This window comes from Oncorhynchus mykiss, chromosome 13 (assembly GCF_057628025.1).
Source record: "Oncorhynchus mykiss isolate SJ-2025 chromosome 13, ASM5762802v1, whole genome shotgun sequence".
NCBI lineage: Eukaryota > Metazoa > Chordata > Actinopteri > Salmoniformes > Salmonidae > Oncorhynchus > Oncorhynchus mykiss.
The window spans coordinates 28,776,796-28,803,277 of NC_143034.1; the positions used below are offsets into that span (position 1 = coordinate 28,776,796).

General features: G+C 44.7%; 2 protein-coding genes across 5 annotated transcripts; both read right to left on the minus strand.

The window, feature by feature from the left end:
* Positions 1–1,564: 1,564 nt before the first annotated feature.
* Positions 1,565–15,804, minus strand: LOC110485883 (transcription factor Sp2). 3 transcript variants are annotated; one of them, XM_021557085.3, is made up of 8 exons: positions 15,654–15,804; positions 14,430–14,506; positions 8,078–8,779; positions 7,582–7,779; positions 6,584–6,869; positions 6,137–6,317; positions 4,468–4,661; positions 1,565–3,970 (listed from the first exon to the last, which is right to left on the minus strand). In XM_021557085.3, the coding sequence occupies exons 1-8, from the start codon at positions 15,721–15,723 to the stop codon at positions 3,870–3,872; spliced, it is 1,809 nt and encodes a 602-aa protein (XP_021412760.3). In that variant the 5' UTR covers positions 15,724–15,804; the 3' UTR covers positions 1,565–3,869. The 3 variants fall into 3 exon arrangements, with proteins under 3 accessions (XP_021412760.3, XP_021412761.3, XP_090052067.1); XM_021557086.3 differs by having other exon boundaries at positions 15,632–15,708; XM_090195941.1 differs by lacking the exon at positions 15,654–15,804 and adding an exon at positions 14,977–15,076.
* Positions 15,805–19,275: 3,471 nt separating this feature from the next.
* socs7 (suppressor of cytokine signaling 7) lies at positions 19,276–26,327 on the minus strand. Of its 2 annotated transcripts, XM_021557087.3 has the most exons (9): positions 24,308–26,327; positions 24,018–24,079; positions 23,761–23,865; positions 22,907–23,038; positions 22,110–22,258; positions 21,625–21,793; positions 20,600–20,728; positions 20,275–20,410; positions 19,276–19,900 (listed from the first exon to the last, which is right to left on the minus strand). In XM_021557087.3, exons 1-9 carry the CDS (start codon positions 25,837–25,839, stop codon positions 19,780–19,782), a joined length of 2,535 nt encoding a protein of 844 aa, XP_021412762.3. In that variant the 5' UTR covers positions 25,840–26,327; the 3' UTR covers positions 19,276–19,779. The 2 variants fall into 2 exon arrangements, with proteins under 2 accessions (XP_021412762.3, XP_021412764.3); XM_021557089.3 differs by lacking the exon at positions 22,907–23,038 and having other exon boundaries at positions 24,308–26,236.
* Between the last annotated feature and the right edge of the window lie 155 nt (positions 26,328–26,482).

Genomic DNA, 26,482 nt, shown 5'->3' on the forward strand with positions numbered 1-26,482 from the left:
CGCTGTCTGTTTCCTGGCAATAACCACACTTTCCTGTTGGATGCTTTCCTATCACATTTAAGGATTTTTTCGAACCTACTGTGTCCCAGCCTCTCTTCAGTCGGTGAAGTCGATATTATTGTAATAAATTAAATCTTTGTTTATATTGTTGTAAATTCATTAACTAATTAATCTGAATTATCTACTGTGTACTGACTTCATGAGATTATTGCAAAATTGCTAAATTTTTAAAAGATTAGAATGAATTTACAATAACTTTCTAGATTAGAAATCAAAATGAAAAACATATTTTCAGCAAATCAATTAACAAATGTAATCAAAAACAACATATTAAAACGCTTAGATTTTTCAGGCTACACCAAATCAAATCAAATTGTATTTGTCACATGCCAAATACAACAGGTGTAGTAGACCTTACAGTGAAATGCTTACTTACAAGCCCTTAACCAACAACTCAGTTTTAAGATTAAAAATAAATTAAAATAAATTAATAAAAGTAACAAATAATTAAAGAGCAGCAGTAAAATAACAATACCGAGGCTATATACAGGGGGTACCAGTAGAGTCAATGTGCCGGGACACCGGTTAGTCGAGGTAATTGAGGTAATATGTACATATAGGTAGAGTTATTAAAGTGACTATGCATAGATAATAACAGAGAGTAGCAGCAGAGTAAAAGAGGGGGGAGTGGGGCAATGAAAATAGTCTGGGTAGCCATTTGATTACAGTGGTTCTTCCTGTAAAAGTTGCGTCATACTGCAGCACACCTTGCGGGCTGACGCAGAATTCTATGGCAAGTTATTTAACTGTCAGCCATTGTTGCCATTAATGCTAGTTAGTGCTAGTTTGACCACCAGAGGGCATCTTTGAGAAGCATTTGACAGTCTTCAAAATTGTCTGTACTAGAGAATTTAAAACCTTTTTTGTAAGAACATACTATATGGGATTAATTTTTAGTTTAGCTTAATTAAATTGATTAATATTATGGTGTTTCTATTCCAGGAATAACAAAACCCTCAGGGTTTCCGTTAGGAAAATATGGCTCTGTACAACGTGACAGGTCGGGAGTAGGCTACAGTACTAAGACCATAACATTTCCACACCCTAATTGTAGTCTAACCAATACCCAAACGGAGATTCAGTGATCATAAAAATCTCATTGATTTATCAAGACCAGTCCCCATGCTTGTCTCAGAGCAGCACAAAATGGTGCTGAAATAGTTGACCACACGCAGGTAGGCTATTGTTTAAAATCCTATTACTTCTAACTTCAATATGCTTTAAATGCCACAAATAATTTAACACAATTCTTAAAACTCTAATGCTTTACTATTCAATAATTTCTGCCCTCCAAATGTATATTCATTATTTAAACACTGAACCCCCTAAGCAACGGGACTGGAATTGGTCAAACTTTCAGTTTAATACATGTCAAAATGATCCTCTTTCCCTAATACTTGTACACAAACACACCTTTAAAAAAAAAAAATCATCCTATGGTTCTCAGTGAGGGCAATCTCTTGTGAAGGCTGATGGGACCTGGATGAAGAAGGACAACCCAGAATACAGTTTGAATGTTTTATTGGAGGGTTGGGTGACTGTAAAAAAGGAGCAAGCACCTGTAGTAAGTGCCTTAATACAAGTTATAAAAGATGGGCAATAGCTGGATATCTGAGGACTCCTGTTAAACAACGGAAGTCTGAAATGGCACCCTATTTCCTATATAGTGCACTACTTCTGACCAGAGACCATAGAGCTGTGGTTGAAAGTAGTGCACAATATAGGGATTAGGGTGCCATTTCAGACACACACAGGATCTGAATCTATTACTGTGGTAGATCAGGTTTAGAGAGGGAAAAGCACCTGGTTCACTGAGACCAACATTAGGACCTTTTCAGTTTAGGTAAAAACTCATCCACTGATCATTACTTAAAAATCAAATAAAAATCACACATTTTCAACCTGGGCTCAAGTCAGTGCACATAAACATCGTCATTGTGTTACATAAGTTAGATAAAAATAAAAGGAATTCTACAAATGCCATTCCCTGGAAAGTAGACAGAAATCTCTTTAAATACTGGGTGCAACTGTCTAAGGCAACTTTAAATTCGATAGAAAAGGGATCATCTAGAAGTAACGGTGTACAAAGCAGGAATGAAGCTATACAACGTCACATTACGCATTTTCCTTTCACACTGTACAGAGTCCACTCCCTTCAGCTCTGGCCAGGCCGGCCAAAATACAAGGCAGTGTAACTTTTTTTATCCTACATTTTACTGTGTCTCCCAGACACATTGTATATACACATTCAGGACATACAATACAAACATAAATATGAGCAGGACTTTCTTTCCGTCCCCAAGGCCCAGTTTAAGGCATCCAGACATACTGGACACGATTTTTCTATTGGCTATTCAATGAAATGTTGATCTCATTTTAAAATGCATGAGGACCATTTATTTTTGGGGGGGGGGGGGGGGGGGGGATATTTATAAATCTTTCCGATTAGTTGTGCAGTTAGCTACATAAACAGTCAATATGTATTAATCGAACAGAACTTATTGTAATACTACGAATAAAGGTTTAGCTCTGGTGTCCTTCCTTGGGTGTTCAAGGAATCGAAACACCAGAAACCTTAGATAAATAATAGATAGCTTGTCAATTTTTTATGTCACACGAATCAGAAATGTTCTATCAAACATATTTGCCTCAGACGGATCTTAATGTAGATCATAATAAACAAGTTATGACAGGCCCGAGAAAGCATTTTAATGTTGATTATATGCATCTTGTGGCATGATTGTCATGCCAGACCAATATTTGGAACATATTTAGTTAATATCATAATGATATACACATACCAATGCACTAGATTTAAACTCATTAGGATGGGGTGTGTATTTAAAATAAATGAGTAACTCTTCACTCAAACAAAAAAAAATGCCAAAACCTAATTTACATCTGATATAAAAAACCTCCAGAAAAGGGTATTATGTCTGAACACCATAAATATCTATATTTGCCCATGTATGTGTGAATGTATGTTTGTACGCACATACACAAAATCTTTTGCCAACTTGGGTTTTCAGAAGTCTGGAACTGGGTAAGGTTTCAAGAAGTGGTCACCAAGGCCTCACAGATATGTAGGTTCATTCCAACCAAATCATTTATTTGTTGAAAAATCTATAATAGTACTTTGATATTGAACAATAATAGAATTACAAATACCATTCAAACCGTGTAAAAGGATATGCATGTAGTGCAATTTACTGAATAGGATTTGTTTGACTGAAAAAAAGTACCTTGGATACCCGTGGGGCTTGAGGATCAACTTTGAAAAAAAACTTATTCTAGAGCTTCAACAACAATAATATTTGTTATTATTAACATTGAAAAGAATAAAACATGGAAAAACAAGAAGGGGCAAGAGTGGCTGGAGTCTCCTTTGGGCTCGGGTACTTTGGTAGACTAAATCTATCCGTTTTTCTCTCATTCCTCCCTCAGGCCTGGTGACTGGATATGGTGCTCAGAGCATGAGGTCATCAGAACACAGCAGCCACGCTTGCCTATCTTTCTGGGAGACCGCCGTTCTACGCATTCTGCCTACGTAGGTAAGCCTGCTGTCCGTAATTATATATATATATATATATATATTTTATCATTAATAAATTGACTGGAACAGTTGAGTCTGTGGGGGGAGGATTGGTATGTACACCAGGCTACGAAGCCCCTGAGGGGGGAGTAAGGAGAACAGGGCGTATGGGGCCTTTTTGGGGTTCACCCATCATGAGACTACTCTCTTGGTATCCTCTCCTGCGGCCCTCTATGGGGTATAGTTCATCAGGACATGTCTGTGTATACAGCACAGCTCACAAGTTCTTGGTGTTTATGTGTGTTTTGTAATGCTTCGTGAGATGGTCGCTCCTCATGAACCGTTTCTGACACTGGTTGCACTCGAAGCGCTTGTCTCCTACAAGGAAAAGACAGAATAAAATCAGTGGTTTAATTTTCCTGCATAACACAAAACTATGAAAGAGCAATTACCATCCTTCTCTGCTGCAAGGGAATCTCTGCTACAAATCTGAGTGCCTGCTTGAGTCCTGGAAACTTCAGCAAAACTTAACATACTGTATGTTAATGTACTGCTCGAGTCCTGACATATGGTGAACACAATGGTGTATCAGAATGTTTTGGCATATGGAGTATTGTCGACTGACTTGTGCTAACCTTGCTGTGTACGTACCTCCTGTGTGTGTGTCCTGGGGGTGTGTTCAGTAGGTGGAAAACATTTTGAAAACAGGGGCGGTACTATCTGAACTTGTCCAATAAGAACACAGGATTGTCATCATCCATTGCAAAACGTTTTGCTACGGTGCTCCTTACTGAACATGACCCAGTGTGTGTTGCAGACTTGACCTACATTTCACCCTACAGTGTGTATCAGCGTGTCTCCTGCGGTGGACAGACCTGTGTGTGTCCTGGCGTGCCGCTGCAGCTCGTCGCTGCGCGTGAAGCGTTTGCCGCAGAAGACCCAGTTGCAGACGAAGGGCCGCTCGCCAGTGTGCAGGCGCACGTGGGCCCGGAGGAGGGACGTTTTCCGGAACGTCTTCTCGCAGCCTGGGATGTGACAGATGTGCTTCCTCTTCCCTACCTCGCCGGGCCTGCACAACACAGAAAACACAAACTTAACTACACTATATATACACACAAATGTATGTGGTCACCCCTTCAAATTAGTGGATTTGGCTATTTCAGCCACACCTGTTATTGACAGATGTATAAAATCAAGCACACCGCCACGCAATCACCGCAATAGACAAACATTGGCAGTAAAATTGCCTTACTGAAGAGCTCAGTGACTTTCAACGTACCACTGTCATAGAATGCCACCTTTCCAACAAGTCAGTTCGTCAAATTTCTGCCCTGCTAGAGCTGCCCCGGTCAACTGTAAGTGCTGTTATTGTGAAGTGGAAACATCTAGGAGCAACAACGGCTCAGCCGGGTAGTGGTAGGCCTCACAACCTCACAGAACGGGACCACCAAGTGCTGAAGTGCGTAAAAATGGTCTGTCCTCGTTTGCAACACTCACAACAGAGTTCCTCTGGAAGCAACGTCAGCACAATAACTGTTATGTCGAGAGCTTCATGAAATGGGTTTCCATGGCCGAGCAGCCGCACACAAGCCTAAGATCACCATGCGCATTGCCAAGCGTTGACAGGAGTGGTGTAAAGCTCACCATTGGACACTGGAAGTGCGTTCTCTGGAGTGATGAATCATGCTTTACCATCTGGCAGTCCAACGGACGAATCTGGTTTTGGCGGATGCCAGGAGAATTTGACCTAACCCAATGCATAGTGGCAACTGTAAAGTTTGGTAGAGGAGGAATAATGGTCTGGGACTGTTTTTCATGGTTCAGGCTAGGCCCCTTAGTTCCAGTGAGGGGAAATCTTAACACTAGAGCATACAATGACATTCTAGATGATTCTGTGCTTCCAATTTTGTGGCAAAAGTTTGGGAAAGGCCCTTTCCTGTTTCAGCATGACAATGTCCCCATGCAAGCGAGGTCCATATAGAAATGGTTTGACGAGATAGGTGTGGAAGAACTTGAGCCCTGATCTCAATCCCATCAAACACCCTTGGGATAAATAGTTACTCCGAATGCGAGCCAGGGCTAATCGCCCAACATCAGAGCCCGACCTAACTAATAATCGTGGCTGAATGGAAGTAAGTCCCTGCAGCAATGTTCCAACATCTTGTGGAAAGCCTTCTGAGAAGAGTGGAGGCTGTTATATGAGAAAAGGGGGGGGGGACCAACTCCATATTAATGCCCATAATTTTGGAATGAGATGTTTGACAAACAGGTGTCCACATACTTTTGGTCATGTAGTGTATTCACTATATTTCTGCTTGGTGCACAGATATTAATAGCAGGAGGATGGAAAGTCGTTGCTTGCAATCGTGGTTGTTTCCCTGCCCCAATCTCACAAAAGGGTACACTTTTGCTATACAGGTATCAGTTTGTATCAACCAAGACTTTCCATTCTGGCAAAAAAATATATGGTTTAATACTGTATATAATGCTTTTTCCTACCAGGTGCTCAGGCCTGTCTCTAGTTTGCTAGTAAGAGCCACTTGCCTCTTCTCGGAGTCCTTACAGTTGGGGCAGGTGCAGGCCATGCGGCGTTTCTTCTCCCCAGGCTGGCCCTGCAGCTCCAGAGCCAGAGTCTGCTCCATCTGCACCTGGTGGCCCTGGGAGGTCACGCTGCCCAGCTGGAGGGCCCCGCCCTGCACCGTCTGCACTGTCAGGTGCTGCTGCCCTGAAAGAACAGTAGAGACATTTTAACATCTTGCACATGTATAATAAACATATATTGTACATATATAAAGCTACTTTACACAGACATGCACACCCCAATCCACACACACATACTGACACATGACCACTGACACACACATGCAGGCCTCCATTAGCTTGCTAAAAGTCCATTGGAATGAAAAACGTTTTAAAAGGAAGACAGTATGGAAATAAGAGTGGATATGGATATGGTCAAGCACTTTTTATATTTGTCACGAACACACACACCTCCTGCATTGGTGATGGTGACGGGCACTCCTTGCACCTGGACCCCGTTAATGTTTATAGTCTGCACGGCCTGGCCCCCCGAGGAGAGCTGGGCCGCGTTCAATGCTATCATCCCCCCCGCCGGAGCTATTTTTGGTAGGGTTCTCTCCTTCCTGCCCCCCGCCAGTGTTCTCTTGGTGGCCCCCACAGACGACAGGGTGGTGGTGACCATGTTGGAGGGCGTGGAAACTGTGGTTTCCTGGAGCTGCACAGTCTGCCATTCGCCTGATGCTGTTTTGATCAGCAGCTGAGAGGAGCACAGGGGTGTCAGACTAACATGGAACAAGTCTGTCAGATTAGGACACATTTCGGTATTAAAAGGCCCACTTACACTTTTATGGTTTCATTACATTTCAGCTGTTTGGAAAGCACATGTGCAATCAATCAAGACTCAATCATGGACACTCTTACTGACAGCTGTGGCTGCTTCGCGTGACGTACTGTTGTCTCTAACTTCTTGCCCTTTGTGCTGTTGTCTGTGCCCAATAATGTTTGTACCATGTTTTGTGCTGCTACCATGTTGTGATGCTGCCATGCTGTTGTCATGTGATGTTGCTACCATGCTGTGTTGTTGTCTCATGTCGCGATGTGCGTTTTGTCCTTTACTTTTATTTTTAATCCCAGCCCCCGTCCCCGCAGGAGGCCTTTTGCCTTTTGGTAGGCCGTCATTGTAAATAAGAATTTGTTCTTAACTGACTTGCCTATTTAACAAGGTTACATACACAAAAATAAAAATAATAAACATGTGGGTAGCCTGGAGTGAGTGTAGAGAGGTGGTGTGCATGCAGCATCTGTAAGAGTACTGTGTATGTGGCCTGTGTGCATGACGACATTGGCAACTTCAGACTGACCGATCTACAAATCACCTCACATCCTAACTAACTACTCTGAGTAACTCCTATATCTGTCAGTTTGCTGAGAGAGCTACATTGATGATCTCTAACAACTTGTGTGTGTACCTGAGTGGGCTCTGGTTGCAGGCTGGGTGCAGGCTGTCTCTGGGGGACCTGAGGCAGGGTGGCGGAGGCGGCCTGCACCACCTTCAGAGCCTGCTGGGGGATCTGGACCACCTGCTGCTCCTGTTTCTGCTGCACCAACTGCACCAGCTGCTGCTGGCCCGACCCGGTGTTCTGCACGATCAGGAGCTGGTTCCCCGCCTGGGGAGAACACCGAGAGAGCAGCAATGAAACACAGCCCTAAATCTGTCCAATACTTACTCATACAGGGACCCCAATACTGGAGGTTGAAGGGTTGATAGAGTAGGATAACCCTCATGTAAAGCATAGCACTTTGAGTTTGAGAAATACAGATGAAATCATTACTCATTTACACTCACTCACAAGCATTGTAGACATATTCAGTAATTAGTACCCATTTGTAGCCCAATCAAGCAAGTGAATTGGTCCACAAGTCATGGTTGACCCCACACCAAATGCAGCAGAACAACAAACATACCTGAATAATATTCTCCCCGGCTTCTAACAATATCGTCTCCATCTGCTCGGGGGGCGGAGAGGTGGTCTGTGGTGGAGGGGCTGCTGCCACCAGCTTCTTCCTTCCTCGTCTGCCCTTCGTTGGAGGGGGAGGAGCTGCTGCTGGCTCCTCTCCGGTGGCTACGTTGAGGGGCAGCGTGAGCCCGCTGGGCAGCCGCACCACGTTGGCTGCATTGGGTTTCCGCCCCCTGGGGGACGGCTTGATGGCCACCGTCTTCTGCGGGGTGATGGGCGCGGTAGCGGGCTGCGGCTGGGGGACCGTCATGGGCGTGGTGATGATGGCCTGGTTGGTACCCGGGATGAGCTGGATCTGTCCGCCCTGCTGCATCATCTGGATGGTCTGTGTGCCTCCCAGCTGCGGCATCACCTGGTACTGGATGTTGGATGTTTGATTCGAGCGGCCTGGGCTCTGCTGGATGGTGAGGACGATGGGGGTGCCGGGGCTGTTGGAGCCCAGGCCCGCTGGCAGCTGGATCACATTTCCTTTAGCGGACAGGAAGCCCAGGTTTTTGGGAGGGGCGGGGGCGATGGGGGCGGGCTTGATGGGGAGGAGACGGCGAGGTTGGGGTTGGGCAGGAGGGGCGCTGACAGGGGCCTGAGCGGCAGGGGGGCCGATCTTACTGCAGGTGGCGGCCAGGAGGGCCAGTGGGGAAGGCTGGGAGTCCTGTACAGGATATGAGAGAGAGAGAGAGAGACAAATGGTTCGGGGTGGAACAAGTTGGACACAAAGGATTTACTGTTGATACCAGACCCGGGCGAAATCCCCGTCATTTGCATGAAGAAGCGACGCCGATACAGGGGACGCAGGTCCAGGTGCCTTGTGAGAATTTGCCGGTGAGTGGGTAACCCGTCTCTACCATCCGTCCTATTGGCCAACGTCCAGCCATTGAAGAATAAACTGGATGAGCTCAGTTCAAGACCACCCTACCAACGGGACATTAAAAACTGTAATATCTTATGTTTCATATGAGTCGTGGCAGATCGACGACATGGATAATATACAGCTGGCTGGGTTCTGTGCATCGGCAAGACTTAAGAGCTGCCTCCGGTAAGACAAGGGGTGGCGGTCTATGTCTATTTGTCAATAACAGCTGGTGCGCAAAATCTAATATTAAGGAAGACTTGAGGTTTTGCTCTCTTGAGGGTAGAGTATCTCATGATATGCTGTAGACCACACTATTTACCAAGAGTTTTCATCTATATTTTTCATAGATGTCTATTTACCACAACAAACCGATGATGGCACTAAGACCGCACTCAACGAGCTGTAGAAGGCCATAAGTAAACAGGAAAATGCTAATCGAGAGGCGGTACTCCTAGTGGCCGGGGACTTTAATGCAGGGAAACAAATCCTTTTTACCTAATTTCTACCAGCATGTTACATGTGCAACCAGAGGGGAAAAAAAATCTAGACCACCTTGACTCCACACACAGAGACGCGTACGAAGCTCTCCTTCGCCCTTCATTTGGCAAATCTGACCATAATAATATCCTCCTGATTCCTGCTTACAAGCAAAAACTAAAGCAGGAAGTACCAGCGACTCGTCCAATACGGAAGTGGTCAGATGACGCAAATTCTAAACTACAGGACTATTTTGCTAGCAGACTGGAATATGTTCCGGAATTCATCCAATGGCATTGAGGAGTATACCACCTCGGGTCATCGGCTTCATCAATATGTGCATTGATGACGTCGTCCCAAGTAACCAGAAGCCATGGATTACAGGAAACATCCGCACTGAGCTAAAGGGTAGAGCTGCTGCTTTAAAGGGAGTGGGACTCTAACTCGGATGCTTATAAGACATCCCGCTATGCCCTCCAACAAACAGGCAAAGCGTCAATACAGGACTAAGATTGAATCCTACTACACCGGCTCTGACGCTCGTTGGATGTGGCAGGGCTTGCAAACTATTACGGACTACAAAGGGAAGCCCAGCCGCGAGCTGCCCAGTGACACGAGCCTACCAGACAAGCTAAATTACTTCTATGTGCACTTAGACACTGAAGCATGCATGAGAGCAACAACTGTTCCGGACGACTGTGATAGCCAATGTGAATAAGTCCTTTAAACAGGTCAACATTCACAAGGCTGCAAGGCCCGACGGATTACCAGGACGTGTACTACAAGCATGCGCTGCGCTGACCAACTGGCAATTGTATTCACTGACATTTTCAACCTCTCCCTGACCGAGTCTGTAATACCTACATGTTTCAAGCAGACCACCATAGTCCGTGCCCAAGAACACCAAGGTAACCTGCCTAAATGACTACAAACCCGTAGCACTCACGTATATAGCCATGAAGGGCAGTGAAAGGCTGGTCATGGCTCACATCAACACCATCATCCCAGAAACCCTAGACCCACTCCAATTTGCATACCACCCAACCGATCCACAGATGACGCAATCTATATTGCATTCCATACTGCCCTTTCCCACCTGGACAAAAGGAACACCTACGTGAGAATGCTGTTAATTGATTACAGGTCAGCGTTCAACACCATAGTGCCCTCAAAGCTCATCACTAAGCTAAAGACCCAGGGACTAAACACCTCTCTATGCAACTCGATCCTGGACTTCCTGACGGGCCACCCCCAGGTGGCAAGGGTAGGCAACAGCACATCTGCTACACTGATCCTCAACACAGGGGCCCCTCGGGGGTGCGTGCTTAGTCCCCTTCTATACTCCCCATTTACCCACTACTGCGTGGCTAAGCATGACTCCAACATCATCATTTTCCGAGGACACAACAGTGGTAGGCCTGATCACTGACAACAATGAGACAGCCTATAGGGAGGAGGTCAAATACCTGGCAGTGTGGTTCCAGGACAACAATCTCTCCCTCAAGGTGATCAAGAAAAAGGAGATGATCGTGGACTACAGGAAAAGGAGGGCTGAGCACACCCCCATTCTCATCGACAGGGCTGTAGTGGAGCAGGTTGAGAGCTTCAAGTTGCTTGGTGTCCACATCAACAACAAACTAACATGGTCCAATCACACCAAGACAGTCGTGAATAGGGCACGACAAAACCTATTCCCCCTCAAGAGACTGAAAAAATTTGGCATGGGTCCTCAGATCCTCAAAAGGTTCTACAGCTGCAACATTGAGAGCATCCTGATTGGTTGCATCACTGCCTGGTATGACAACTGCTCGGCCTCCGACCACAAGGCGTGTAGTGCGAACGGCCCAGTACATCACTGGGGCCAAGCTTCCTGCCATCCAGGATCTCTATACCAGGCGGTGTCAGAGGAACGCCCTAAAAATTGTTGAAGACTCCAGCCACCCTAGTCATAGACTGTTCTCTCTGCCATCGCACAGCAAGCGGTCTAGGACCAAGAGGCTTCTAAACAGCTTCTACCCCCAAGCCATAAGACTCCTGACCATCTAGTCAACTGGCTACCCAGACTAATTGCAGTGCACCCCCCACCCCCTCTTTACACCACTGCTACTCTCTGTGGTCATCTATGCATAGTCACTTTAATAACTCTACCTACATGTACATACTACCTCAACTATCCTGTGCCCCCACACATCGACTCTGTATTGGTACTTCCCGGTATATAGTCTCACTATTATTATTTTACTGCTGCTCTTTAATTACTTGTTACTTTTACCTCTTATAGTTATCCATATTTTTTTCAAACCGCATTGTTGGTTAGGGGCTTGTAAGTAAGCATTTTACCCTAAGGTCTACCTACGCCTGTTGTATTCGGCGCATGTGACTAATACAATTTGATTTGAAACACAACAGACCAGCAAAATTGATAAAAGGTTGTGGTGGCAGTAGAAGGAACAGCGGCAACAGGAAAAACCTTGGTACTTTCACACTAATATATGGTAAAGAATGCAAGCGACTTCAATAGCTAACATAGGAAAAAAACATCACCTGATTCTCTCACACACACCTCCCACTCCTCTTTCTACTCAACTAGTCTAAAGGCCAGTTTTATTGCTTCTTTAATCACAACAGTTTTCAGCTGTGCTAACATAATTGCAAAAGGGGTTTCTAATGATCAATTAGCCTTTTAAAATGATAAACTTGGATTCGCTAACACAACGTGCCATTGGAACACAGGAGTGATGGTTGCTGATAATGGGACTCTGTATGCCTATGTAAATATTCCATAAAAATACAAATCAGCCGTTTCCAGCTACAATACAGTTGTGGCAAAAAGTTTTGAGAATGACACAAATTTTCACAAAGTCTGCTGCCTCAGTTTGTATGATGGCAATTTGCATATACTCCAGAATGTTATGAAGAGTGATCAGATGAATTGCAAAGTCCCTCTTTGCCATGCAAATTAACTGAATCCCCCAAAAACATTTCCACTGCATTTCAGCTCTGCCACAAAAGGACCAGCTGACATCATGTCAGTGATTCTCTCGTTAACACATGTGAGTTTTGACGAGGACAAGGCTGGAGATCACTCTGTCATGCTGATTGAGTTCGAATAACAGACTGGAAGCTTCAAAATGAGGGTGGTGCTTGGAATCATTGTTCTTCCTCTGTGAACCATGATTACCTGAAAGGAAACACGTGCCGCCATCATTGCTTCGCACAAAAAGGGCTTCACAGGCAAGGATATTGCTGCCAGTAAGATTGCCAGTAAGATTGCAAAGAAGCCACTTCTCTCCAGGATAAACATCAGGGACAGACTGATATTCTACAAAATGTACAGGGATTGGACTGCTGAGGACTGGGGTAAAATCATTTTCTCTGATGAATCCCCTTTCCGATTGTTTGGGGCATCCGTAAAAAAGCTTGTCCGGAGAAGACAAGGTGAGTGCTACCATCAGTCCTCTGTCATGCCAACAGTAAAGCATCCTGAGACCATTCATGTGTGGGGTTGCTTCTCAGCCAAGGGATTGGGCTCACTCACAATTTTGCCTAAGAACACAGCCATGAATAAAGAATGGTACCAACACATCCCCCGAGAGCAACTTCCCCCAACCATCCAGGAACAGTTTGGTGATGAACAATGCCTTTTCCAGCGTGATGGAGCACCTTGCCATAAGGCAAAAGTGATAACTAAGTGGCTCGGGGAACAATACATCGATATTTTTGGTCCATGGCCAGGAAACTCCCCAGACCTTAATCCCATTGAGAACTTGTGGTCAATCCTCAAGAAGCGGGTGGACAAACAAAAAACCAACAAATTCTGACCACCTCCAAGCATTGATTATGCAAGAATGGGCTGCAATCAGTCAGGATGTGGCCCAGCAGTTAATTGACAGCGTGCCAGGGCAGATTGCAGAGGTCTTGAAAAAGAAGGGTCAACACTGCAAATATGGACTCTTTGCATCAACTTCATGTAATTGTCAATAAAAGCCTTTGACACTTATGAAATACTTGTAATTATACTTCAGTATTCCATAGTAACATCTGGCAAAAATATCTAAAGACACTAAAGCAGCAAACTTTGTGGAAATGAATTTGTCATTCTCAAAACTTTTGCCCACGACTGTAGTCATTTACAACATTAACAATGTCTACACTGTATTTCTGATCAGTTTGATGTCATTTTAATGGGGTAAAAAAAATGTTTTTATTCCAAAAACAAGGACATTTCTAAGTGACCCCAAACTTTTGAACGGTAATATTATATATTAGAAACGTTGAAGAAACAATACTCCAAGCAGCAGCTCCATACTACTTGTTAGAGCTAGAGAACTGATACTGTATACTGGTTGTTGGGGTGGGCTTGGCGTGGGGGGGTCCGTGGGTGGCTTTTGATAATTTTAATGGATTCCTCATGTCTAACTCATTGTTAGGTAGAATTAAGGTCCAAATTCGATGTTAGTTACTATAATTATTGAAGATATGAATCTTATAAATGAAAATGCCCAATTTGGGTGCCATCAATCGGCTTTACTTATCAGATATCAAATTATATTGCAACAAAACGTTTCAGGAATGCTAATCTTATCCGTTTCTAACTACAGAAATGATTTCTGAACAATCGGAGATGGTGGGTGTCAATGCTCTTTCTTGTGCTTTTTGAAGTGGAGTGACTCTTGTGCAACAAAGCTTGGAGAAAAGTGTTTTTTTTTTAACAAATAGAAAGTTATCATGAATTTCACACAGCCCTAGGTGGAACACAGTTTACATACAGGAGGTTAAGCTACATCTCACCATTGGCAACCAATAAAATACATAAACTTCAAAATTCACAATAGGATGGCATTGCTGGACTCAGTATTCACGCTTTAGTCAAATAATGAACCTCTTGGTTAATTTAAAAAAAACACTGGTTGATATTTACACATCCGAGAACCACCGAGGACAAGCAGGAAGTAGTCTAGCTGTGACTCACTTGAGAGGAAGTGGCAGAGGGTTGGAGATACTCGCTGGGACTGACAGCAACAGTGGTGGCCATACTGTCCTGTTGATCTGCAACATACATGGAAACACACATTGCATATACTGTAAATAGTCTTAACACATTTCAAGTACCAAAAATAATGCAGGCCACTGTCAATACGTCTGCTGCAGAGATTCAGGAAATTATTAAATCCGAGGGAGCTGTTTTGCCCTAAACGCATGCAAAGTAATTCAAATAAGACACAGTACACAAAGGAAAATGGGCACTGCAACTCTAATAGATTAGTTGTGGCTGGCTAGCTACCACCCCGTGAATGCCAGTCACATCAGACTTTGGTGTAAATTGCGTGACCTTTAATCCGTACTAAAAGTGCGGGTCTATGCCAATAAAAGATAGTCAGACTCATGCATTGCTAACTACAACTCCTAGTCTTCAGAATACAGAATTAAAAGGCCCTAAAAAAATACAGTATGATAGCTAGCAAATGGGCACAGCAGAGAGCTACTACTTGTGTACAGTGAGTTGGTGGCTACTGTACCTGGCTGAATTCTCACGCAATCTCACAAATAGCTCAAGCATGATAATGTATCGCGAGAGTATTAATACAAAAATTGGACTGTACAAATAATATGCACTGTGGATTATTGGGGTCAGTTGCAATCATGACCAATGTGACTGTCTCTTTAAAATCGGATATTTCATGCTTAGAATATTTTTGGAGCGCGGCCTGAAAATAGCGCCGCCATCAAACGTACACAGATAGCCAGCAAACCATTTCGCTTGCAAGAAGCTAACTGGAAGTCAAAAATGAAACAATTAGCTGGCATTGCAAATACTTTCTCGTGCAGCTGACTTTTCAAAGTGAGTGGAACAAACAGCCCATTGCGATACATGCATGTGGAATTTGTTTTAATGTGAGATATCGAAAATGATTATCATCAATGTATAGCTAACAGTAGCTGGAATTACAAACAGGATTCAGCTTTACTGGCTAGTATGCTAAGCTAGATACGCGTAGCAAATCAAACTCTTTGATACTGAAAAAAAGGCAGCCCTTTTCCGGAAGTGCATAGCTGGCTTGCACAATGCTCCTACTCAACAACAAACATAAGGAATTTCCAGCACAAACTGTTCGATGTGTTTTCTTTAACATAGACCAAATTGTTTTACGAAGTACAATGTAATATAAATACCAATGTTTTAATTCCTACCCACCGCTCATGACGACACTCGCTCTCCGTGAGCCTTCAAGAGCAAGCCCCTGGAAGATTCCGCCCACGCTCATGGACCAATCCACGCGCTATTGTTGAATGAAGGATGCCCAGGCCAGCCAATAGACACGAGCTCTCAATGTGATTGAAATTCAATTTTGCCAATGAAAAACATGAAACCTCACACAACCGTCGATGGATGCTATTTTAACCAATGGAGTATACAGATTATGGTCTATGGGGTGGGTTTTAAGGGAAAAGGTGGACCAGGCAAAGGGCCTATTATACTGGTTTTACATTTAAATGACGTCTATAATGTCCAATAAGAGCTCTATGGGACAAATCGGTCAAACTCAGAATGACATCCATTTTGATCAATGAGTTTGTTTTAAGCCATTTGATTCAGGTAATACCTACGACAAAAGCACAGATACAGTATGTTATTAGAATGGATAGGCTATACTCAGTCTGTCATAGTCAACACACAATAAGGCTTACGGATGACGAGGTATGAAGGTAGTGCTGATAAGGACACGGCAAGCTGTTACAAACTCGTTTCTGTCACTCAAACTAAATTACAGCTGATCTGTAGTGATGTAGATCCTCAGGTAATCTATAGTAATAACATGTTTTCTAAATACTCACCTACACCTATGTGAATATCCCAGTCATTAGTCATCTTTTAAAGGTGTAGTAGCGCGATCATTGAGTGCATGCAAAATAGGCTTATTATGCACGATTATCAAGCTTGCAAAATTATGTCTAAGGGAACTATCAGACGTGTATTTCTGCTTATTAAAACATTATAGTACCACAATGCACTAGCACCTGGTGGCCTACCATTTTTAGGCTGATTTGATATATGACATGGCTAATACCCTATAGAGAAGGTGTATTCAAGTCTTACCCTACAAGGTCCGGAAGCCTGCAAGTGCTCTGTTCTACCTGATCATTCATTTTACCACCTCATCTAAATCAGTCCCTGATTAGAGGTGAACGATGAAAACAAGCAGTGGAACGAACTGGCTTCAAGGTCCAGAGTTGAGTTTGATGGGTATAGAAACCAGTCAGCAACAAGAGACCAGTTCATGGTTAGGGTCATTTCCATTTCAACACAATCAGTAAAATAATTACACACAAAAATTCAGCTCAGAATTGAAAATATCAAATAATTAAACCCTTAGTGTAGACCTGCTGGACCTTCTTATCCAATTTCCTATTTCAATATATAATCACAAACCCATTTACACAACTGGATTCTCTCTATAGAGGCCAATCACCAATACTGCTGGCATAGTTAGATGCCAAGTTCATGTGTTGTCCATCCATTAAGTTGGCCCCCAACAAGCATGTGTGTTTGAGCAGTCCTCATTCTCTGTATTACAATTCAAGTGGGTCAGAAGTTTACATACACTAAGTTGACTGTGCCTTTAAACAGCTTGGACAATTCCATAAAATGATGTCATAGCTTTAGAAGCTTCTGACAGGCTAATTGACATCATTTGAGTCATTTGGAGGTGTACCAGTGGATGTATTTCAAGGCCTACCTTCAAACTCAGTGCCTCTTTGCTTGACATCATGGGAAAATCAAAAGAAATAGACCTCCACAAGTCTGGTTCATCCTTGGGAGAAATTTCCAAACGCCCGAAGGTACCATGTTTATCTGTACAAACAATAGTATGCAAGTATAAACACCATGGGACCACACAACCATCATACTGCTCAGGAAAGAGACGCGTCCTAGAGATGAATGTATTTTTTTCCCCCGAAAAGTGCAAATCAATCCCAGAACAACAGCAAAGGATATTGTGAAGATGCTGGAGGAAACAGATACTAAAGTATCTATATTCACAGTCAAATGAGTCCTATATCGACATAACCTGAAAGGCCGCTCAGCAAGGAAGAAGCCACTGCTCAAAAACTGCCGTAAAAAGCCAGATTACGGTTTGCAACTGCACATGGGGACAAAGATCGTACTTTTAGGAGAAATGTCCTCTGGTCTGATGGAACAGAAATATAACTATTTGGCCATAATGGGGGAGGCTTGCAAGCCAAAGAACACCATCCCAACCGTGAAGCACGGGGGTGGAAGCATGTCATGTCATGTCACAGCATGTCATCATGTTGTGGGGGTGCTTTGCTGCAGGAGGGACTGGTGCACTTCACAAAATAGATGGCATCATGAGGCCGGAAAATTAGGTGGATATATTGAAGCAACATCTCAAGACATCAGTCAGGAAGCTTGGACGCAAATGACCCCAAGCATACTTCCAAAGTTGTAGCAAAATCACTTAAGGACAACAAAGTCAAAGTATTGGAGTGGCCATCAAAAAGCCCTGACCTCAATCATATAGAATATTTGTGGGCAGAACTGAAAAAGTGTGCGAGCACGGAGGCCTATAAACTTGACTCAGTTACACCAGCTCTGTCAGGAGGAATGGGTCAAAATTCACCCAACTTATTGTGGGAAGCTTGTGGAAGGCTACCTGAAACGTTTGACCCAAGTTAAACAATTTAAAGGCAACGCTACCAACTACTAATTGAGTGTATGTAAACTTCTGACCCACTGGGAATGTGATGAAAGAAATAAAAGCTGAAATAAATCACTCTACTATTATTCTGACATTTCACATTCTTAAAATAAAGTGGTGATCCTAACTGACCTAAAACAGGAATTTTTTACTCAGATTAAATGTCAGGAATTGTGAAAAACTGAGTTTAAATGTAAACTTCCGACTTCAACTCTATGTGTGGTTTGAGGTGTGCATTACCCTCAGAACAGTCTCAATTCGTCGGGGCATGGACTCTACAAGGTGTGAAGCGTGTTCCACAGGGATGCTGGACCATGTTGACTCCAAAGCTTCCCACAGTTTTGTTAAGTTGGCTGGATATCCTTTGGGGCGATGGACCATTGTTGATACACACAGGAAACTGTTGAGCGTGAAAAACCCAGCAGCGTTGCAGTTCTTGACACACTCAAACCGGTGCGCCTGGCACCTACTACCACTTTATTTCAGTCAATTAAAAATGATTGTGCGGGCCTCCCGGGTGGCGCAGTGGTTAAGGGCGCTGCGCTGCACTGCAGCGCCAGCTGTGCCATCAGAGTCCAGGCTCTGTCGTAACTGGCCGCGACCGGGAGGTCCGTGGGGCGACGCACAATTGGCCTAGCGTCGTCCGGGTTAGGGAGGGATTGGTCGGTGGGGATCTCCTTGTCTCAACGCGCACCAGCGACTCCTGTGGCGGGCCGGGCGCAGTGCGCGCTAGCCAAGGTTGCCAGGTGCACGGTGTAGCCTCCGACACATTGGTGCGGCTGGCTTCCGGGTTGGATGAGCGCTGTGTTAAGAAGCAGTATGGCTGGTTGGGTTGTGTATCGGAGGACGCATGACATTCAACCTTCGTCTCTCCCGAGCCCGTACGGGAGTTGTAGCAATGAGACAAGATAGTAGCTACTACAACAATTGGATACCACGAAATTGGGGAGAAAAAGGGGTAAAAAAAAAAAAAATTATTAAAAAAAAAAAAATATGATTGTGCAAAAGAGGGAAGCCATATTTTTTCTCTTTTACTGAAAATGCTGAGCCTGTGGCCAGCTTGGGGTACGGAGGAACAGAATGATGAGCAAGTTACAATCAGGGATTTTTTTGACAATTAAAACCAACAAACAAAGATCAACCATGGCCTCCTGTGGGCCAGTCCACAACAACCCTCATAGCAACAGGAGGGAAGAAAACAAGGAAATTATGATAATTGGAAAAAATAGCAGTACAAATGGACCAGTGCTTCAACTTCAGTTCATAGGTACAGTAAATATCTGTCTAGGGATTGATTCAAAGTCTAGGTTCAAGTTGTTGTTTTTTTGTTTTCAGGTTGTTTACAGGCTAGAAGAGTCCGTTCTCCTGTCCGTTCTCAATGAGGCTGTGTCCTTTTTTGTCCCTGCCCCATGTGTGCCCGCCGTATGGACAATTTTCCAGCATTCCACTTCTGTCCCTTTCTAATCTCATTGGTCAAAGTCAAGAGAAGGCATGGTCATCTGGATCCCTTTGACTGCAGCTGACTGGATACAGAGGGTGCCCGAGGACTTTGATTGGCTGATGCTGGAAGACTGGCAGACCAGCAGACACCTCGTCCAGTTACGTCTGAGACTCGGCCACTTGTTCTACTCCAGCCCCTGGTCGAATGCTCTTGATTGACAGGTACATCTCTTCCTCTGCATCGTAGTAGTAGAACTTCCTCAGGTACATGATCAGTGGTCTGGAGAGGGAGAGGTCAAATGCAGAAAGTTGCCTTTACATTATGTTTAGCATGCGAGGTAGTATTCTCCCTGTGTATAACACTCTCCGTAAAAGAAAGGAAACTGATGAGGAGGATGATGGATTGCATTAAAGTACAGCTGCTTTTTATAGCACTTTTCACTTGGTCTCAAAGCACATCATCCATGTCTAGTCTGTCAGCAATCAAGGATTATTTCCTTGATGTATTTATTTAGACAAAAATAATATGCTGAGGCATTTCTGTCAAAGCTCGGGAGAGAATGCTATTTCACTAACAACTATTTCCAAGAAAACAAATACAAGGTTAAAATGAATGACTAAATAAATATTTTGATAAATTGAGTATGGCAGTACTTGGGCAGCGGCAGCTCCTGGATGTGGTCGATGCGGACCATTTGTCGGATGCAGAAGCGGCAGAGGTGCTGCAGGGACTTGACGTTGCTGAACCGGGACACTGGGTAGAGCAGCTGCACCGGGGTAGGGGGGAGCCCTGGAACACACACACACATTCGATGCACACACACACACACGAATGAGCACAAACAACCAATACAGATGCTCGTAACCTCTCAGCAACCTTGTATGCTATGCTTACTGTCATTCCAACCACTACACTATGTGGTAGTTCACATAAACATCTAATTGGTTAGGCCGTGTAGGAATGGGGGCCGTTTTTTACCTGGCACACGTGATCGCAGGAAGTAGAGGAATTTTCCATTCTTGGAGTGCATGATGGCTCGCTCGATAAACTCCACCACAGAATGACATCGGTCCTCAAACTTGGGGTGACACCACAAGCTGAATGTCCCTATAGATGGAGACATGGAAGGGACACACACCTTAAGGTTACACCGAACACTTACACGTACATACCATTTAAAGGGGAATGAAATGGAACCAAATACCATTTAAAGGAGAATGAAATAGAACCAAATACCATTTAAAGGGGAATGAAATAGAACCAAATACCATTTAAAGGGGAATGAAATAGAACCAAATACCATTTAAAGGAGAATGAAATAGAACCAAATACCATTTAAAGGGGAATGAAATAGAACCTTGTGGTACCACTTTATTTAAAGTGTTCAGGTATAACGCTTTATTACTTGTTATAGGCACGTATTATATCATCTATCACTTGTTTTTCTCAACTACCCCATGGGTTGGGTGGCTGATATGTGCTGTATGTGTAAAAACATAAATAGAATTAACTGCATGCTTTCTGCATGCTTTCTGTCTGTCATATATTTACACTGCATGATGAATGTGTCTGTATGTGAGTAAATCCCGTTAGAAGTGCTTTATGCGTATGCCATGTATATATGCGAGCATGTCTTTGTCGTTCACCCAATTTGTGTGCGGGTGACTCACCATGTTGCTCTGTGTGCGTGTGTGTGTGTGTGTCTGTGTGTGTGTGTGCCTGCCTTCGTGTGTGTGTGTATGTGTGTCAATAAACATACTGACTGAGTAGCTACAACATTTATATTTGTGTGATTGACTGACTGTGTGCGCGTTTCTGCATATTTACTGTACACAGGACTCACCTCTGTAGTGCTCCATGCGCGTGTGGTGTGTGTAACTCCCCTCTGTAGTGCTCCATGCGCGTGTGGTGTGTGTAACTCCCCTCTCTAGTGCTCCATGCGCGTGTGGTGTGTGTAACTCACCCCTGTAGTGCTCCATGCGCGTGTGGTGTGTGTAACTCACCTCTGTAGTGCTCCATGCGCGTATGGTGTGTGACTCCCTGGGAGCGGAAGCTGAGGCTGAGGATGTAGCGGGGGTCAGAGCTGTCCCTCACCAGGAACGCCCCGTCAGGCTTCCCCTTCAACTTCATCTCTGCATCTTCCCAGTTCATAGGACCCCAATACCAGCCGCACTGTGGATAGACATGTAAGTGATTATGATCATAGAAACATACACACAGGCGCACACACACACACACACACACACACACACACACACACACACACACACACCATCCGTAGAATCAAATATAAACGTAGAACTGAATGAATGTCATGAAGAAGTTTTCATCAATTAAAGGTTTGTTATCACACACCCACTAACACCAAGGCAGTTATCATTAATTCAATATTTGTACCTATTTGTTAGTATGTAACCCAATTGATTAGTAGTGAGTCTATATTCAGTCAGTCAGTATGTATGTGTGTCGTTGAGTGGGTCGCAATTACCTTTTCCAGCTCTCTCAGACTAGCGGTGAAGTTGCTGGCCTCAGGCCGCCTCAGAGGACAGAGCCTTGGGGGCGGGGCCAACCTGGAAGAGGGAGGAGCTGAGAGGAGCTGTGAAGAGGTGGAGTGAGGCAGGGCCCGGAGGAATGCATCTGAAACAAATAGAGAAATATTCAGCTAGACACAATGATATGAATGTGTAGCCCAACCCATTACATTTGGCATAAATGGGAGTTGCAAGAAAGTTCAAGTCACACGCATAGATCTCAAGTTAGGACTTGTTACTAATAGATGATAACGGTGTTCAATTTGAGCAAGACTGCTTAGACAGACCAGGTGCCACAAATACTAATTCTCAAGACATATAATGAAAAGATCAGACAAGCATTGGTTCGCGACCGCACACCTTCATGATTCATTTCCACGCTGATCGGTCTGTATAGTCTTTCCTGAATACAAGCACTTACATTATTTGACCTGAGGGCAATTATACAACCTTCACCCCAACACGCGAGTGTCACAACATATCACTCTACGAACTTAGGCATTGGCCGACAGGCACACAGGTTTTTATGTTACATATATATTCATACCTGCAGATGTTATACATGTTTATGATTACTGATATATTCACACATGTTTATAAATACAGCATTATAAATATATCTTATTGGTACTGTTTTGTATTATTATTGGTCTTTTCAGAGTCTTTGGCTCTGGCCATTACGTGCTCTATTACGACACCGTCCGCCCGTTTGCCCCATGCACAGCTCCCAGCTCTCTGCTCTCTGGTGTCTTACCATTGAGGCTGATACTATGCTGGATGGTGGCATGGGAGGGATGAGGAGGAGGAAGAGGCAGGGGGAGGGACTGTAGGGAGGCCCCCATAACACCCACTAGGAAAGGACCAGGCTGCGGCCCACCTATGTCATCTGGAACAGAGCAGGGGGGGGGGGGGGGGGGGGGGTTTCAGACCAGGGAGGAGTCTAGATCACAGGCTTTCTCAACTCCTCTCCTCTGGACCCACTGTGATGTGAAGTTTTCATCTCAACTTTTTTTGCACTGTTTGTTTTTTGATACATATTTTGATTTATTTAAATGTACTCCTTGAAGTATTCTAGGGTAATTAACAAATCAAAACGACATCCGATGTAATTTTAGATTTTTAGGTTGCCAGAAATGGGTGATTCAACGTGACATTCAGTAAATTGGTTTGTCCTTGTACCACTGCTTGGCTGAACATTCAATTCTGATAGGTCGAGAGGGTGGGTCCCCAGGATCGACGTTGAGAAACGCTGGTCTATAGAGGCCACAATACAACAGTCCCTCAGACTTATGGCTGTCGATGTGAGTGTTGCCGTGGGGATCAGAGATGGTGTAAAGCTATTAGGCTCTCCATCACCATAGAACAGAATGGGTATGTTTACATACTGTGATATTGCTTTCAGGAGAGGGAGGTAATACGGTGGCTATAGGACAGTAGGGTGAGTGAGGGTGTGCAGGAATAATTTTTAGTGTTTGCGTTTGCCTACAGGTAGAAACATAGGCAAAAGAGATGCGTGAAAGAAAGGGAGAGACAACAGAGAAAAATAGACTACTCTACAGAGACACACATGGAGAGAAAGAACAGAGAGAAAGAAAGGAGGTAAAGTACCTAATAGACTGAGACTTCTGCGTGGCGGAGGTGGAGGCGTGGGAGGGTGCCGAGTGTTCGCTCCTCTCCTCGAAATATCCACATCCACCAATGAAACAGTCTCACCTGCACCCAGAAATGGAAAGAAGGAAAGAGAAAGAGAGAGAGAGGGAATGTGAGAAAGGAAATGATAGAGGAAGAGAGTGATGCCACTAAAGAGACATGAGTTCTTGGACCAGAGTTTGCCTCTTCAGCCAAGAAATGGCAGAGCCCCTTACCAGTGAAAGGAGCAAAGGAAGCAGGAGAGAAGGCACTTTGGGCCCTGGTCATTCTGGGTTGGCTATGGCAAGAGAAAGACAGCAAAATAGGAATGAAATAAGTTATAGAGGGATGGAATATAGAGGTGATAGGGTGAAAAATAGATATTAGCTAGGTAGCTTAGATTTAGAAGAAACAAAAACAGATTTTGAAAATATTCTGACAGTTATGGGTCTATAGTATCCTGATATAAATTATAGGCATATAATCAGTAATTACTCACGATGCTTAAAAGTGTTGAAGTCCTTACCTGTCCACGTCATGCTCCCCACCACTTCCACTGGCCATATCCGTCAGACTTCCAGCGGAGGAGATTGAAAAGGCCACTGATGGCCTCTTATCCAGAAGGCTATTGGAACCACTACAGCTTTTAGTTCTGAAAAGTTTACTCAGGCGTATTTTAAGTGAACCCTTTCTGGACTTCCCTGGAACTTTTAGTGTTTTCTCTCCGTCGCTTCCCCGACCGTTTGGAGTCCGGGGCGCACTGACGCACTTGTCTGCCCGCTTCCGGGGTGTTGATGCCTGGCTAGGGTTTGGACTGACAGGTCGGTCCGAGCTTGGTGTAGCCGCAGAGGCCCCAGGTAATTTCGACACCTCCGGATTCTGTTCTGTATCTCCCGGGCTCGGTTGAGTTGGGTTAGGTGCGTTTCCATGCAGGCTACATACTTGTGCGTCACCGTGCGCCGACGGACAAGGTTCTCCAGCCACCCCTTCCATCTGTCTGGTCAACTCTGCTTGAAAGCTACTGAGAGAAAATGCACCGGACATCTTTTGAACTCGACGTGCTCGACTTTCATCCGAATCGTCCTCCGGGCAGCCAGTGATACCCAGGCTGGCCACGTCCCCAGTCCCCAGCCCCTCCAGCACCAACAAAGCATCGCTAGTCTCAGTCGGGTCATCCCCATGCCCCATCCCCGCAGGTGCCGGCCCATGTGCACCCTGACACGAGCACTGGGGCATCTCCCCGTCCTTGAATAATATCTTGGGTACCGCGCCGAGCCCCAGCTCCCCGAACCTTCTGGCCAGGTCGAACACTGGGCCGTTGGGCAGTTCCCCGGTTGTGCACCCCCATTTCGACTCTATCATGGTGAGAGGATTGGATTTATCCGATAAGGGAGGCCAGTCTAATGGGTTGGTGATCAAACGGTGCCGATGACATAGCTCACCTCCCTCGATATCGGCAGCAACCGTGGATAATGCCACCCGGGGATGCAGACCCCAGCTCCGGGACAGATGGTTCTGCTGTTGCGTGTCGCCGGCGCTGAGCGTGTTGTTATTGATGCCTCCGCTTATGTCGGAGACAGAGCCGGAGGTCTTGTCCAAACCATTATGTTCCCTCGACTGATTCCGACCGTCGGATTCACGGTCTAAAATCTCCTCACCATCCCTCAATATGTTAGGAAACACAAGGAGCTGAGGCCGTAAGCCGCCTCTGTGAGCGAACTCAAAGCCCTTGGCCTCCATAGCGCTCTGTGGAGGAAGAGTAATAGACACCGAAGGTCTAGTTGCCATCACCCCGGTGTCAGGTGCCGCCGTTCCGCAGCTCTGTTGTGCATTGTTCAGCGAAGAGAGATGCCCGGAATGCGCGAGGCCTGTCTTGGGATCTCGGGAGAATTCCAAGCCCCCTTTCATGTTGCTATGAGCCAAGACCTCTTTACCGAGTCCTGCCACCACTCCACCCGACGACAGATTCCCATTCTCCTCGTCTAAGCGGTCATCCTCGGCCGCGGAAACCAGGCGCATCAAGACAAAATCGGGAGACATATCTTGCGCGTTGTTCATAATTATTCCTCAATTCACGAAAGGGAATAAACGATTTCAACGCTTCACATAGCTACCGCCGTTTGATGGATCCCCGTTGTCATATAATGAAGAAAGGCCAACGCGCTATCTACCATAAATAGGCTACGAGCGAATAAACTATTTAAAGCGTTCTTTCATTATCGCACAGATAAGCACCTACAAAAAAACGACATCCATTTCTATTCTAACGAAGACCGAGCGAGTGCACGCATGAATATATCCAGCTTGCTGTTGTAAGCAGTCGAACCCCGGGGTCAAACATACGGTCTCATTTGTTAGAATAAAAAGCCTCACAAGTCTGACCACTCTCTTTCTCTCGCTATCTCTATCTCTCTCATGTTCCCATCGAAGCCCCACCCGCTCCCTCACTTCCGCAAATCCTATGCGTTCGTTCTGTGTTCAGTGTGTCCCTTGTCTCCCTCCCCCCATTTCTCTCTCCCTGTGGCGTGAAGTGATGAGAGAGAGAAATCAAATAAAAGTTTATTGGTCGCATACACAGATCTGCAGATGTTATCGCAGGTGCAGCGAAATGCCTGTGTTTTCTAGCTCCAACAGTGCAGTAATATCTAGCAATACAAAAAAAATACACACAAAATAACACAAATAATTAATCATTTCAGAA